Source organism: Petaurus breviceps, unplaced genomic scaffold (assembly GCF_028583685.1).
Source record: "Petaurus breviceps papuanus isolate PSGF00001 unplaced genomic scaffold, PetGlider_PUasm1.0 186, whole genome shotgun sequence".
NCBI lineage: Eukaryota > Metazoa > Chordata > Mammalia > Diprotodontia > Petauridae > Petaurus > Petaurus breviceps.
In genome coordinates, this window is record NW_027185798.1 from 31537273 (window position 1) to 31551252 (window position 13980).

At 42.8% G+C, this 13980-nt stretch overlaps 1 protein-coding gene across 1 annotated transcript in view; it reads right to left on the reverse strand.

Moving 5' to 3' along the window:
- Positions 1-9887: 9887 nt before the first annotated feature.
- The window catches only part of LOC138162229 (putative PIP5K1A and PSMD4-like protein), a 49587-nt gene continuing 45494 nt past the window's right edge, over positions 9888-13980 (reverse strand). The window contains exons 21-28 of the mRNA XM_069089263.1: positions 13300-13414; positions 12788-12874; positions 12106-12174; positions 11720-11935; positions 11172-11280; positions 10842-10973; positions 10694-10761; positions 9888-10220 (exon numbers count right to left, since the gene is read on the reverse strand). Coding sequence (XP_068945364.1) covers positions 10050-10220; positions 10694-10761; positions 10842-10973; positions 11172-11280; positions 11720-11935; positions 12106-12174; positions 12788-12874; positions 13300-13414 — 967 coding nt within the window. The 3' untranslated portion in view covers positions 9888-10049. The remainder of the gene's footprint in view (positions 10221-10693; positions 10762-10841; positions 10974-11171; positions 11281-11719; positions 11936-12105; positions 12175-12787; positions 12875-13299; positions 13415-13980) is intronic.

Here is a 13980-nt window from a genome sequence, read left to right on the forward strand (position 1 = left end):
CTTTGTAGTTCTCCCTTGTAATAATGATGATTTACTAACAACACTGTTTCTATTGGTAATAAGATTATAGGTAAATAGAGCTCCACTAAAATTCTCCTTCAATGCCTTTATCATGGCATCAATGTCTGTATGGGTTCTTAAAGGCAATGCTAGCAGAATCAACTCTGGCAGGTCACATCAAGCTAGAAAGCTTTTGAGTAGGGACCTGTTGGCAGATTGTACATCTGCTAAGTACCAGACTAACTTCCTGACAGCCTATCACCGAATGCTGACTGGAAGGCAATGAAGGTTTTAGCCTCCAACAACTCCAGAAAGATTCAGCTAAGACATGGAAAGATAACAACTGACATCAGCAGAAGGAGTACTCATGTTCATTCAGTCAAATTCTAGATCTTTTGAAAAAGTAAAGTATAATTTAGATTTGAGTAAAAAAAAGATATTGGTGCCAATAAAACTTCAAACAATAAATAATGTAACCCAAGCCCCCACCCCTTACAATAACATATAGAGAGTTAATAAAAATTGATTAGAAAACCCTTGGGAGCAGAAAACAGATCCCTAGTTATCAGCTAGCGTTATACCTCAACAATATCCACAAGACCCTTTGATCTAGCAATACCACTTCTAGGTCTGTATCCCAAAAAGAGAATAAAAACAGGAAAAGGACCCACATGTACAAAATTATTTATAGTAGCTCTTTTTGTGTTGGCAAAGAACTGGAAATTAAGAGGATGCCCATAAGTTGAGGAATGACTGAACAAGTTGTAGTATACGAATGTAATGGAATACTATTGTGCTATAAGAAATGATGAGCAGAAAAACCTGGAAAAACTTATATGAACTGATGCTGAGTGAAATGAGCAGAACCAGGAGAATGTTGTACACAGTAATAGCCACATTGTGTGATGACTCACTTTGACAAACAGCTCTTTTCAGCAGTGCAAGGATCTAAGGCAACTCCAAAAGACTCACAATAGAAAATGTTATCCACACCCAGAGAAAGAACTTGGGAGTCTGAATGGAGATGGAAGCAGACTATTTGCTCTCTTTTTCTTTTGTTCTTTTGTTTTTTCTTTCTCATGGTTCCTCCCATTAATTTTAATTCTTCTTTATATCATGACTAATATGAAAATATATTTAATATGAATGTATACATAGAGCCTATATCAGATTGCATACCACCTTGGGGAGGAAGGGGGAGAAAATGTAAAACTCAAAATCTTATGGAAATGAATGTGGAAAACTAAAAATAAGTTAATTATGTTAAAAAATAAAACTATTATGTAAAAAAAAAGAAAGTTAAAAAAACAATATCCATAAGATAACACAGATCAAGGTTTTGGTTTTGGGGGTTTTGTTTTGTTTTTTTTGCTTTTTTGTAGGGGGGAAGGCAGGGCAATTGGGATTGATTTGCCCAAGGTCACAGGGCTAGTAAGTGTTAAATGTCTGAGGTTAGATTTGAATTCAGGTCCTCTTGACTCCTGAGCCAGTGCTCTATTCACTGGGCCACCTAGCCACCCTGATCAAGGTTTTAAAGAAATGCGAAAGGACAGGGGGACCCTGAGGAAATATACTCAGGATGGTAGAAAGTGATCAGGGTCAAAAAGCAAAAAAAAAAAAAAAGTGGTCAGAAAAGAATTTGCTTCTCACACACAGGCAGTAGGTCAAATTAAGCTGAGGCCTAGAACACTATTTGATATATATCAACCCCTCATTTTACAGATGAGGAGACAAATTCAAAGAAACAAAGAGACTTGTTCACAGATAGTTAAGTGTTTAAACTCAGGTCATTAGACTTTAAAGTCATGTGATCTTTCCATTGTATCACCCTGTCCCTCTCTTTCCCTTTGCTGTGAGATACCTAGGAAGAATTAATTACAATGCTGCCTCCATTTTCTCCCCATCCACTCAGTCCCTTTCTATCTGGCTTCCAATGTCCTTACTCACCTACAACTGTTCTCTCCAATATTGTCATTGAACTCTTAACTGTTAAATCAATATTCTCTTTTCATTCTTCATCCCTCTGAACCTGTTTTTGCAAATTTTGTTGCTTTTGACCACTCCTTTCCTCCCAGTCACTTTTTCCTCTCTATTCATCCTAACCATGCTCTTACCTGTCTGTCTTCCTTCAGTTTCTCCAAGCCTTGGAAAGTGATGATACTGGAGCATTATTGTTTTGTGCCCCAATAGTGAATGTTCTGCCGAGAATCTGTCCTGGTTCCTCTTCTCTCTACACTCAGAAAATTCTTCAGGTTCCATGGGTTCAGCTCTCAACTCTATGTTTGTTGTTGTTCAGTGGTTTCAGTTATGTCTGCCTTTTTGTGACGGCAAAGATATTGGAGTGGTTTGCCATTTCCTTCTCCAGTTCATTTGACAAATGAGGAACTGAGGCAAACAAGTGACTTGCCCAGGGTCACAGAGCTAAGTAACTGCCTGAGGCCAGATTTGAACTGAGGAAGATGAGTCTTTGTGTCTCCAGGGCAGCACTCTATCCAATGCACTACCTAGCTTCTTCATCAACACTATGCAGATGATTCCCAAATCTATATACTGCAGCCCTAATCTCTCTTCTCACTCCTGCTTTATCAACTGTCTCTGGACATCTCCTGGATATCATATAAGCATCTCAAACTCAACAGCATACTGTTCCTCTCTAACATTCATCCCTACTACAAATTTTCTTATTTCTGATGTTACTGCCCTCCCAGTAGCCCTGGCTCATAAGTTTGGAGCCCATCCTTGGATCCAAGGGAATGGCATGACATGAGGAAAAAAGCCAAGGGAAGAGGAAGTGAAGGATATAACCAAGATTAGAGACCATGGGAAAGATAAGGACATAATCAGCTCACTGAAGGGGACAGAATACACAAACTGAGGCTTTGCTGCCATAACCTTCAAGCCTAGCAGGAGGAGGCCTGGAAATGACAATGTAGATATGAGAGGTGCTTTTTGACCCTGACACCAAAGCTATCATGCCAAGACCTTGGTCACTTCTCCAGTTCTTCTACATAGGACATCTAGATGGTCCTATACAACAGCTAAGCGGAAGAGGGTGCTTTATAAGGAAGATTAAGATATCAATCAGCTAGTTAGCACAGTGGATAGAACACTGGGCCTGGAGTCAGGAAGATTCATCTTCCTAAATTCAAATCTGGCCTCAGGCACTTACTAGCTGTGTGACCCTGGACAAGTCACTTAACCCTGTTTGCCTCAGTTTCCTCATCTGTAAAATGAGCTGGAGGAGGTAATGGCAAACCATTCCAGTATCTTTGCCAAGAAAACCCCAAATGGGGTCAAGAATAGTCAGATATGACTGAAAATGACAAAAACAGAAATATACAAGATACAGTGTAATGGGAGGTATAGATTGGCATTATACATATTACGTAATATAATAGACATTATATTACATATAATGGCATGTTAAAACTGTTGACTAGCTCACATGCACCACATTAATTTAATTTTGGCCTGCATTAAATGTAACCTGATATCATTTTATAATTCAAATTAAATCAAATTTTACATTAATCACATTAATAGCTGCATATACAAATTTTGGAATCATCTGCATAAAAATACTTGAACCCATGGGAGCTTATAAAAAGGTTACATAGAGAGGAAAGAAGACAGACCAGGACAAGAGCCTTAGAGGTAGAATATGAATGATGATTCAGCTAAAAAGATTGAGAAGTAATAGTCAGGCAAGTAGGAGGAGAGCCCAGGGAGTGGGAAAGATAAAAGGAGAGAGAACCAAGAAAGAAGAAATGTTCTACAGTGTCAAAAGCTAGAGTCCAAGAAGGGCTGAGAAGAGGCCATTGAATTTAACAATTAAGAAGTCTTTGGTAAGCTTAGAGAACACTTTGATAGGGTTGCAAAGGATTAAAAAATGAATAGGAAGGAGAAGAGAAATTGGAGACTAGGCACAGAGACAGTTTTTTCTATGACTATGAGAGAGATTTGAGACATATAGGGGATGGTAGTTTGGGGGACCTGCTGAGTCAAGGGGAAATTAATTAATCAATCAATTAATTAATTAATAAGAATCTCCTCATTCTTTCAAGGAATTTACATTCGGCTGGGTTCACACACACACACACACACACACACACACACACACACATATTCATTCCATATCACTCTTCCACTCAGAATGTTTCAAGATGAGTCAAACGTTCTTGTGACCATGCAGGAGCTTTGGGCCTTCCGCTGCATACAGGGTATCCACTGAGGAAAGGCAGCGAGGGGCTGGGCAGGGTGTCTTCCATCTGCCCCAAAGCAAGAGTTTCCATCAGTGCCAGCACAAGATGACTCAGATCTTTTGTTGCCAGCCCCAACTCCCAGCCAGGATGTAGAAAGCCTCCAGGGCAAAGAGAAGCATTCTCCCTTTGACCTGGGGCCTTCAGTCTGCTTCTACACCTGTCACTTGAGAGAAGAGGCCGAGCAAAATTGGTGGGGAATGGCATTTCTTTCTCCTACAATGTGGGTTTGACTTCCATCTCCTGCTGTGCCCTTTTCCTGCCTAATCTCCACCCTTTGGAGGGAAGAGGAGTGAAGAAGGGACTTCCATCTGATCGCCTGACTATGCCTTCCCATCTCAAATTGCACTTCCCCAGCCAAAGCCTCATTTGATCACTCTCTTCTTAACTCCTTACAATTTGGCTTCTGACCTCATCAATCCACCAATCTAATTGCCCCCTCCAGAATTACCAGTGATCTCTTAGCTGCCAAATCCAATGACCTTTTCTCAACCTTCATTTTCCCTGACCTCTTTGTAACCTTTGAAACTATTGACTTCTCTCTGCTCTTTGATATTTTCACCTCTCTAGGTTTTCAGGATACTGTTCTCTCCTGGTTCTCCTCCTACCTATTTGATGCTTCCTGCTCAGTCTCTTTTGCTGGATCCTCATCCAGGTCATGCCCTCTATAGATGATCTTTAGGGTTCTGTCGTAGACCCTCGTCTCTTCTTCCTCTACACTGCTTCACTTGGTGATCTGGTTAGCTTCTGTGAATTTAACTACCATCTCTATGCTAATGATTCTCAAATCTACCTTTCCTGCCCCAGTCTCTCTACTGACGTTCGTCAGCATCAACAACTACCTTCTTCTAACAACTCAATTCATTATCTTTCCTCCTAAATCCTCCCCACCTCCTACCTCCCCTATTACTATAAAGAGCATCTTCATCCTCCCATTCCCTCAGGCTCATAATCTCGGGGTCATCCTGGACTCCTCACTACCTCTCACCTGCCATGTTGCCATGTATCATCTGTCGCCAAAGCCTGTCAGTTCCACCTTCACAACACCTCTTGAATATGCCCCTTTCACCCCTCTGATGCTGGCACCATTCTAGTGCAGACCCTCAACACCTTATGCCTGGATTATTACAATAGCCTGCTCAAGGGTCTGCCTGCCTCAGGTCTCTCCCCATTCCAATTCATCCTCCATTTAGCTATTAAAATGATTTTCCTAAAGCACATGCTGACCATGTCACCCCCTTACTCAATAAACTCTAATGGCTCCCTGTTGTCTCCAGGAACAAATGCACAATGATCTGTTTGGCTTTCAAAGCCCTTCTTGCCCCCTCCCTATCCTTCTTCTTACACCCTCCTCCCAGCCCAGTACTCTTTGAACCAATGATACTGGCCTCTTGCTTGTTCCATGAGCAAGGCTCTGGGCATTCTCTCTGCTTGTCCCCAGTTCCTAGAACACTCTCCTTCCTCCACCTTAACTACTGACCTCTCAGGCATCTTTTTTTTTTTCTTTTTGGAGGGGAGAAGGCAGGGCAATTGGGGTTAAGAGACTTGCCCAAGGTCACACGGCTAGTTAAGTGTTAAATGTCTGGGGCCACATTTGAACTCAGGTCCTCCGGACTCCAGGGCTGGTGCTCTATTCATTTTGCCACCTAGCCGCTCCTATAGCTTCTTTTAAGTCACAACAAAATCCCACCTTCTGTAGGAAGCCTGGTCCAGTACCTTCCCTCAGTTAATTATTTCCTATTTATCCTAAATACTGCTGGCTCTGGATGTTTGTATGCAGGTCATTAGCTTGTGGGCTCCTTGTGGACAGGGACTGTCCTTTGCCTCTTTTTGTATCCCCAGCACTGAGCACAGCGCCTGGCACATAATGTTCAATCAATAAATTTTAAGCATCTCCTCTGTGCTGGGCACAGTCCTCAGTGCTGGGGTTACAGAATGATGAGTGAGTTCCCTTAAAATCATACCAGAATTGTGTGTGTGGGCTGAGGTGAAGAGGAAGCCTTAGGCTCTCAGCAGATTTATATGCAAATGAATCCAGGGGTAAAAACAAAAGGCTCAGTTCAAGCCACCTTTGTTATGAAAGCCTGACATACAACATCAGTAGCCATTATTTAGTATTCTAGCCAGTTTTTATGTTGGTCCTTACAAATTGTATTTGAATGGGAGTACGGATTGAACCTAAGTCTAGAGATTTCCAAGTTTCTTATCTAAAAAAAAACTCGTTTCCAGGCCTGGTCCTGAGAGGAGTATTAAATTATCTTGAGACTGTCACCAACAGCTAAGATGACTCCTGAGCCTAGGTTAGAACATATGTTGAAAAGAATCCTGACCTTATTAGGGTAAGGAGGTAATATCTTCACTGAAATCATTACAATTTTTTTTTATTCCAAACTGTAACCATCAACAAACCTTTGAATAAACAAAAGCTTAGTATTGTACATTTGTATTTATTTTCTTTAAAAAGTGTATATTAACTTTAACGAAACAGTAAGAAAAAAATGTGTCCTGCTACCAAGTCCCCTTCTTATATTTTATTTCTGTAGATTTTTAATTTTGTTATCAGTCAGGGTAAATGTTCTGATGTCACTTTATGTCACTTCATGATGTTCTTCCTACCTTTATATACTTCATACTTCTGATTTCTTAATGGCACATTGCGTCATATTAATATACCAGTTTCTTCAGTTATTTCCTAATCAATGGAGATATATACTGTTCCGAATTTCGGCCATTTTAAGTTATTGTAAGTAGATAAAGGGGATTTTTTTCCTTTTAATAACATATTTAGGGTATAAATCTAATGGATCACTATGTCAAAAAGTAGTAATAGTTTTGGAACTTTTGTTGTTCAGTCATGAACTCTTTGTGACGCCTTTTGGGGTTTTCTTGGCTAAAAAATTGGAATGGTTTGCCATTTTCTTTTCCAGCTCATTTTAAAGATGAGAAAATTGAGGCAAACAGTTAAGTGACTTTCCAGTTACACAGCTATGTCTGAACCCATTTGAACTCAGGTCTTCTTGACTAAATAAAGGCCTGGTACCTGTGCCACCTAATGGCCCAATTTTGGAATTTGTCATATGCCATACTGCTTTCCAAAAAGATCACACTAATTTCACAACTCCATGGGTAGTGTGCCCATTTTCCCATATCCCCATAATTACTTTTTTGAAATAATTGTTGACGATTAAAGTGATAGCTCAGAGTGGTTTTAAATTTGGTTTTTTTTTTTTTCAGGTGATCACGGACAATTTGTTTCTTCCTTCAAAAACTGCTTACTACCCAGAAATAGATTTTAACATAAATGTTGGCAAATTGCTGATAATATGCCGGATGTCAGGTTTTTATCAGCTATATCCAATAAGCATTTATTACTATAAAGACTTTTTTAAAATTTTATTGATGACTGTCATTTTCTGTTATAGTCCAACCCATATAAAGCTTTCTCCTTTATAAAAACAAAAAATTGGACTGTGTACTTACAACAAAGGATTTATTTTCCCCATTCCTTTTTGACATTGTGCACAAGACTTTCTGTCCTACGTAAAATATCATATAATCAAGTATCTCGTGCAAAAATATTATTAAATCTTGTTTCTTATAATTTGGAAAGAATTTCTCTATCCACAGCTGATAAAAACTAGAAGACTTCCATCACTTCACTTCTCCTTTAGTTTGAGTCCTTGAGACTCCCTCCTCCCAATGCAGATCATTGTAAGCTACATATGATGCTCCTTTTCTCTTCCCTCCTGAAAACAAGCCATCTGTGAGCCTTAGCTCCTCAAGGTTTGGCTTTGGCTCAGGGAATCCCTCAGTGACGGGACTAAGGGCTCGAGAGATGGGAATGGAAAAGCCAAAATGGGAAGTCTCCATGGAGTCCAACTCTGGATACCTGGAATGAAGTATATATTTGGGGCACCTAGGAGAGAAGAGATGGGGACTTGGAGAACGAGGTGTGGAGAGTGTAGAGGTTGACAGTGTAGTTGCTAAGAGATAAGGACGTATTTCCCATCAGCCACTTACTATATGTGACCATGGGCAAGCTGCAACCACAATGACTGTTTCATCTATAAAATGGAAGATGACAATTATACCTACTTCCCAAGATGAGCATCAAGAGGTGGTGTAAAATTCTTTACAAACTTTGAAGCCCTAGCTAAACGTCAGTTATTTATGGCAGGCATGGATTGGAGTGAGATTGACTAGTGAGAAGCCATCATGAACCTACCAATATCCTGACTTAGCACTTTGATAAATGAGAGGAGAATTATGGCCTGGATCCTGATAACCCTGGGAAAGGAAGCTCTGTGGGGAGGAAACTCCTACTAATGCAAATGAACACTTCCTCTGCAAATTCCAGCTTGAGTTGGCTTGAGCACAGGAGTGATTTGCTCAGGGTCACCCAGCAAGTAGAGTCAAACTGTCCACTACATCACACTTCCCTCCATGCCAGGAACGGTGCTTAGCACTGGGGATGGCCCATTGGTCATCCTAAGTGACAAATGCCCTCACCATCCAGCTCCAGCCCAGTTTGGAAATGTGCAGCATTACATCATGATGCAAAGACAAAAACTTGTTCTTCTCCAGTACCCAAGGAAAGAACTAACCATGCATGTGACAGCCCAGAATAACACAATACAGTAATTCCTTAGACAACAGCATAAGGAATAACCTCACTACCCACCTGAGGCTCCCCACTCTACTTCAGGATTCCCAAGCACTCCAGTTAACTGCCCCTGTGTTCTAGATCAGAGCTTCCCAATCCCAAACCACAATTCCTTTCATTCTCAGAGGAACTGCCATGCCTGTCATATCCTCCCAGCATAGCACAGCAGATTGAAAGAAGCCATCAGACCTCTCCATCCCCCAACCTTAGCCAGCCATTGCCCAAAGAAGGGAGGAGTGAAAAGAAAAAAAATAGTGAGAAAATGGCAAAAGGAGGGAGGCAAGGAAATGGCTTTTGTAAAGGCGTTCCAATCCTAAAGTTTGCCTGACTGGGGAGAAAGGTTGTGGGGGGAGAGGGGGCAGCAATAGCTAAGATGCAGAAATTGTAAAAAAAAAAAAAAATAAATTGTTCTGAGCCCTCAATTTGAACCAATCCCAAGTCCTGGAATGAAGCATTAAGTTGGGCAGAATCCCTAGATGTGACCATTCAGTGATGGCCACATGGAAACTATCACCCTTTCCAGTTGTATTTCTGGTACAGAAGCTGGATGACTTTTGTCCCCAGTAACATTGTTGGAAGAAAAAAAGGACAACATGGTGTAACTAAAAGAACACAGACTTTGGGGTCAGTGGGCCCGAGGGTGAATCCTAGTTCAATGACTGATTTTGAGCAAGCCCTTGGATATGTCTGGGTTTCAGTTTCTTCACTGGTACAAGGAAGGGCTCCAGTTCTAAATTCCATTAGTCCTCCTAAAACTGGATCTACTCTTAACTTCGAGGCCAACATCCATCTTATTTGGCAAATTTCCTTTTCTTCTACCCCAGGAACAGAGGTCTCTCTTCAGCTCCCCTCATTTCCTGGCACTTTATCTATTTCCGACAGTGAACATACCTCAGAGGCCCAAGGGAGCTAAAAATCCCCTTCTCCCTGGGTTTACAGTCCTTCCCCCTCACCCAAAGTGGTAGTTTTGAGTTTTAAGGAAAAAAAAAAATCACCAAACTTTATTTCAGTTGTAACTGTTAAACTGTTAAAACAAGACCATCACCTAAACACTATGTGACAACTCCCCCAACACCCTTTTTAGCCCCATTTCAGGGAAGAGCCCAAGCACCCCTTCCCCTCTGGCCTCACTTCTTGTCCTCCTCTTTCTTTTCCTTTTTTCCATCCTTAGTAGCTTGTGAGGCCAGTGACCCCATGGCATTTCGTATGGCCTCGTTGTTGGGGTCCACACCTGGCAGATTCTCCAGGACACTCTGGAGGAACTCGGGGTCTTGCATCACATCGTAATCATCCTCCTCCTAGGGAAATGACAATATTAATCTTGGGGCATCCTGTTTCCTCGGCTCTTTTCCTGCCCCTGAATGTGCCTAGGCAAGAGGGACATTCCCTGGTCAAAGGAAGACAAAATTCACAGAATATCACCTAGATAATTTGTTACCTGGACTCCCTTTTCATATTCAAACAAATCTGCCTCTTCTAGAGAACTATCTAGTTTGATCCTCTTAACAAAAGAGAAAACAGGATTCTCCTGGTCCCTTCCCTAAGACTGAGTTCACTGTGTCTTTTCCGCTCAGCAAGAATATCTTTGCTTTTCCACCGATTTCCCATAGTCAGAATACTAAGAATACACAAGCCCTAGGAGAATGACAGGATTCTCCAGGGGTAGGCCCTGATGATTATGGGCTAGCAGTAGGGAGGGGCCAGAATCAGAGTCCTAGACAGATGCTAATTCATTTCTGGGGAGTTGGAGGTGAAGGGATATAACCCTTACCTTGGCAGGCTCAGAGGTATCCATGGCTGAGCTGGCATCAATGTCACCTGACTCTGCCTGACCAAACTCTGGAAAAGAAAGGTCCCTTTGGTCAGCACACACCCCATGCCCTTTGTCCATGTGCCCTTCCTTCCAGGCCTTCACTCACCAGCTCCCTGCAAGGACATCTGCATGGCATATGCAATCTGCTCTTCTTCAGTCATGCTGCTTAAGTCAGGGAGCCCACTCCGACCAAACTCTTGCTGACTGATGGTCATCTTCAGCAGGGCATCATCTGAATCTGAGGAGTTGGGGAAGAAAACCAGAGGGTAGCAGGGGGTCTTCTCCCATGCCTTTGCCTGGCCCTTTAGGATGGGCCCTGCTCTGCTGTCAGAGATCTCTTCTTCCCTTCCCCCATACCCTCATTCTGTCATGCTGCCCTCTTCCTGGTCTTAGACCTCAGGCTATCCAGCCCTAGGTTCCCATTTCTCACCCCCACCTTCGGTCCCAGTTGTGGCAATCCCAGCCTCAGCAGCAGAGGCTGCTGCTGCCCGTCTTGCCTCTTCCTCTTGCCTCTGTCTCTGTTCTTCCATGGATACACGAAGGGCCTGAGAGGAGGAGGGAAGGGCAGGAGTCAGTTTCCCAGCTCCTCCAGCTCTAGGAAAATTAGGTGGGGCTCTGGAGCAAGAGCATAAAAGAGTGGATTTGGGTCTATGCTTCAGGGAAAAGGACGAAAAGGACAACTGGATGGTGTGATGAGAAGGGGAGCAGGAGAGCGTTTGGGGTCAAATGGTGAGGACCAGAGAAAACTGGTTCAAAAAGAAGCAGTTTTGATGTAACCTGAGATTAGAGTCTCCAAAGACTGGATAAGCAGAAAGAGAGTGAGGATTTAATGGGTTTGGGGGAGAGAGACAGAAACAGAAGCAGTGTCTTGCACCTCGTAGGTCTACAGGGAATATGTGTTGAATGAATAACTAGGAGTCCTAGAGATGCTGCAAGTATGAGGGACAGTGGGGGTTCATGTGGGATCAGGGTTTTTCCCCTCACCAGAGCCAGTTCAGGATCAGCACTGGGATCCACCCCAAACTCGAAGTCGCTGGCCCCTAGTCCCAGCATGGCGCCACCTTCTCCAGCCAGGATAGGGGAGCTGATGAGGGCATCAGCCAGGCTGGGCCCAGGGGGTACTGTCACCAAATGTGAGCCGGTCCCATCCTTGCCATTTAGTGTGTTCACGAAGGCTGTCAGTTTGTCTGTGTTTGCTTCCTGGAAAGAACAACACGGAAGGCCAATCTCAGTAGGGAACCATCATTCTTCCCACCCTTGTAGCTCTTGCAGGAAAAGTGCCCCTCTAAATAAGGATCTCTTTTCACTACCTCCTAAGATTCCTCCTTCTTGGTTTGTTCAAGTTCGGATCCCAACTGGCCCCCACTTACCTCCTCCCCAAAGTTGATAATGTCAACATTCACTTTCTCTTTCTTTAGTCGCTTTGCTAGCTTCACCAGCTACAAAGAGAGTTGGGAAAATGAAAGATAAATTAAATAGTAACTCACATTTATGTAGCAATTTGAGATTTACAGAGTACTTTCTCCAAAACAACCTGTGAGGTAGGAAATATGAACATTACTAACTAAATTAAATAATAAACGTAAAGTGCTATAATATAAAACCTTAAAGTCTTTTATAAATGTTAGCTATATTACTTTCCCTACATTAAAAATGAGGAAACTAAGGCTCAGAGTGATTTAACTGTCATACTTCTAAGTGTCAACACTAGGATACAAGGTCTGGTATCTCCTCACTTCAAGTCTTGCCCTCTTCCCCTGACCTCACGCTACCTGTACCTCTCACCCCCAAGAAAAGCGCCACTCCAGACAAGCACAGCCTCTCACCCGGACTGTTCCTTCTCCAGCACGGAGGGGACTGTGACTATCCAGAGACACAGTGAGCAGCCTCATGAGGGAAGGCCCAACCATCCAAGGAGATCCCTCACTTCCATCTAAGATCCATGCTAAGGTCCAGAGTCGCAAACAGCCCCTTCCCCAGAAATGTTCTGATCTTTCTGATCTCCATTCCCTGTTCCAAGTCTGTCCTGTCCCATCCCCTAGTGAGACTCACGTCCTTCTCGTTGTCTTCTACCGGGCTGCCCACAAAAGCAATGATCCGCATCTTGTGATTTTTTCCTTGTCTGTGTTTCAGAGCCAACTTGTGGGAAAAAAAGAGGAATCCTAGTCTCAGAGACAAGCCAGGGATCACTGCCTGCCCACTGAATCACCCCCCCCCCGCCCAGAGCAGGAGACCTTTCTTATGGTTTCTAGGAAGAGATCTCATTGGCCTTGCTCCTCCTTCTTCCTCCAAGTCCCAGACCTCCCCAAGGTCTGAACCCCAATATCCTTTTTATGCTTTGGGCACTGGGAAAAGCTAGTATTTGTACTCCAAAGTCACTCCCCCCTTCCCACATCCCCTCAATCTCGGACTCCACCTCGCCTCTTCCATTCTCAAGGCTAAATATCTCTAGATCACTTCCATACTCCTGTTTGATTTGGGGAGGCAGAAGGAGATTATTCCAAGGAAAGAAAAACTGGTATGAAGGCCCTGTGGGACCAGCCAGGAAAGTCTGTCACACTTACATGGGCAACGCGGATACCAATACAGAAGGTAATCTTGCCCTTGGGTTGAACTGTGTGGAGCTTGGACAAAATTCGGCCAGTGTCAGGGGTTAGCGTAGTTAGTACCTCACAGTCACTAGGAAGGGATAGACAGTTCAAGTAAATCCAGGCCAGCGTACATGCCTCCTAACTGCTCCAATCACCTTTTCCTTTTAGGATTACTATAATTTATACATATTTTTCATTTGCATATGTGTGCAATCTCTTCCACTAAAGAGGGAGCAAGTACAGAGATACAGAGGTTAATGAGCATAGATTCACTGACAGGACCAAGGGAACCAGCCCAATGCAATCCAATCTCTTGGCGGGGCCCCACAGTCCACTGTTCTGTTTCAATCCTGTCCCCCCCTCCCCCCAATCTAAACCTTCTTTTCCAAACCCATTTTTGAGAAGACAATTAGTTTGGGGAAATGGTGAGTTGTCAGTGGTCAACGCAAAGTGACACCAATAATCTGAAAGTCATTCTTAATTGATTCTTAAATAGACTATAACTTGGGTTTCCCCTATCCAGTTTATCTTACTTTACTATGTTTTGTCCAGGCTATTCAAATTAATTGGAATTCTCTACATTTACACACAGAAGTACTGAGTGTGCGCAACCCATTTCAGGTAAATCCACAAATGGACTGATTCATGGGAAAA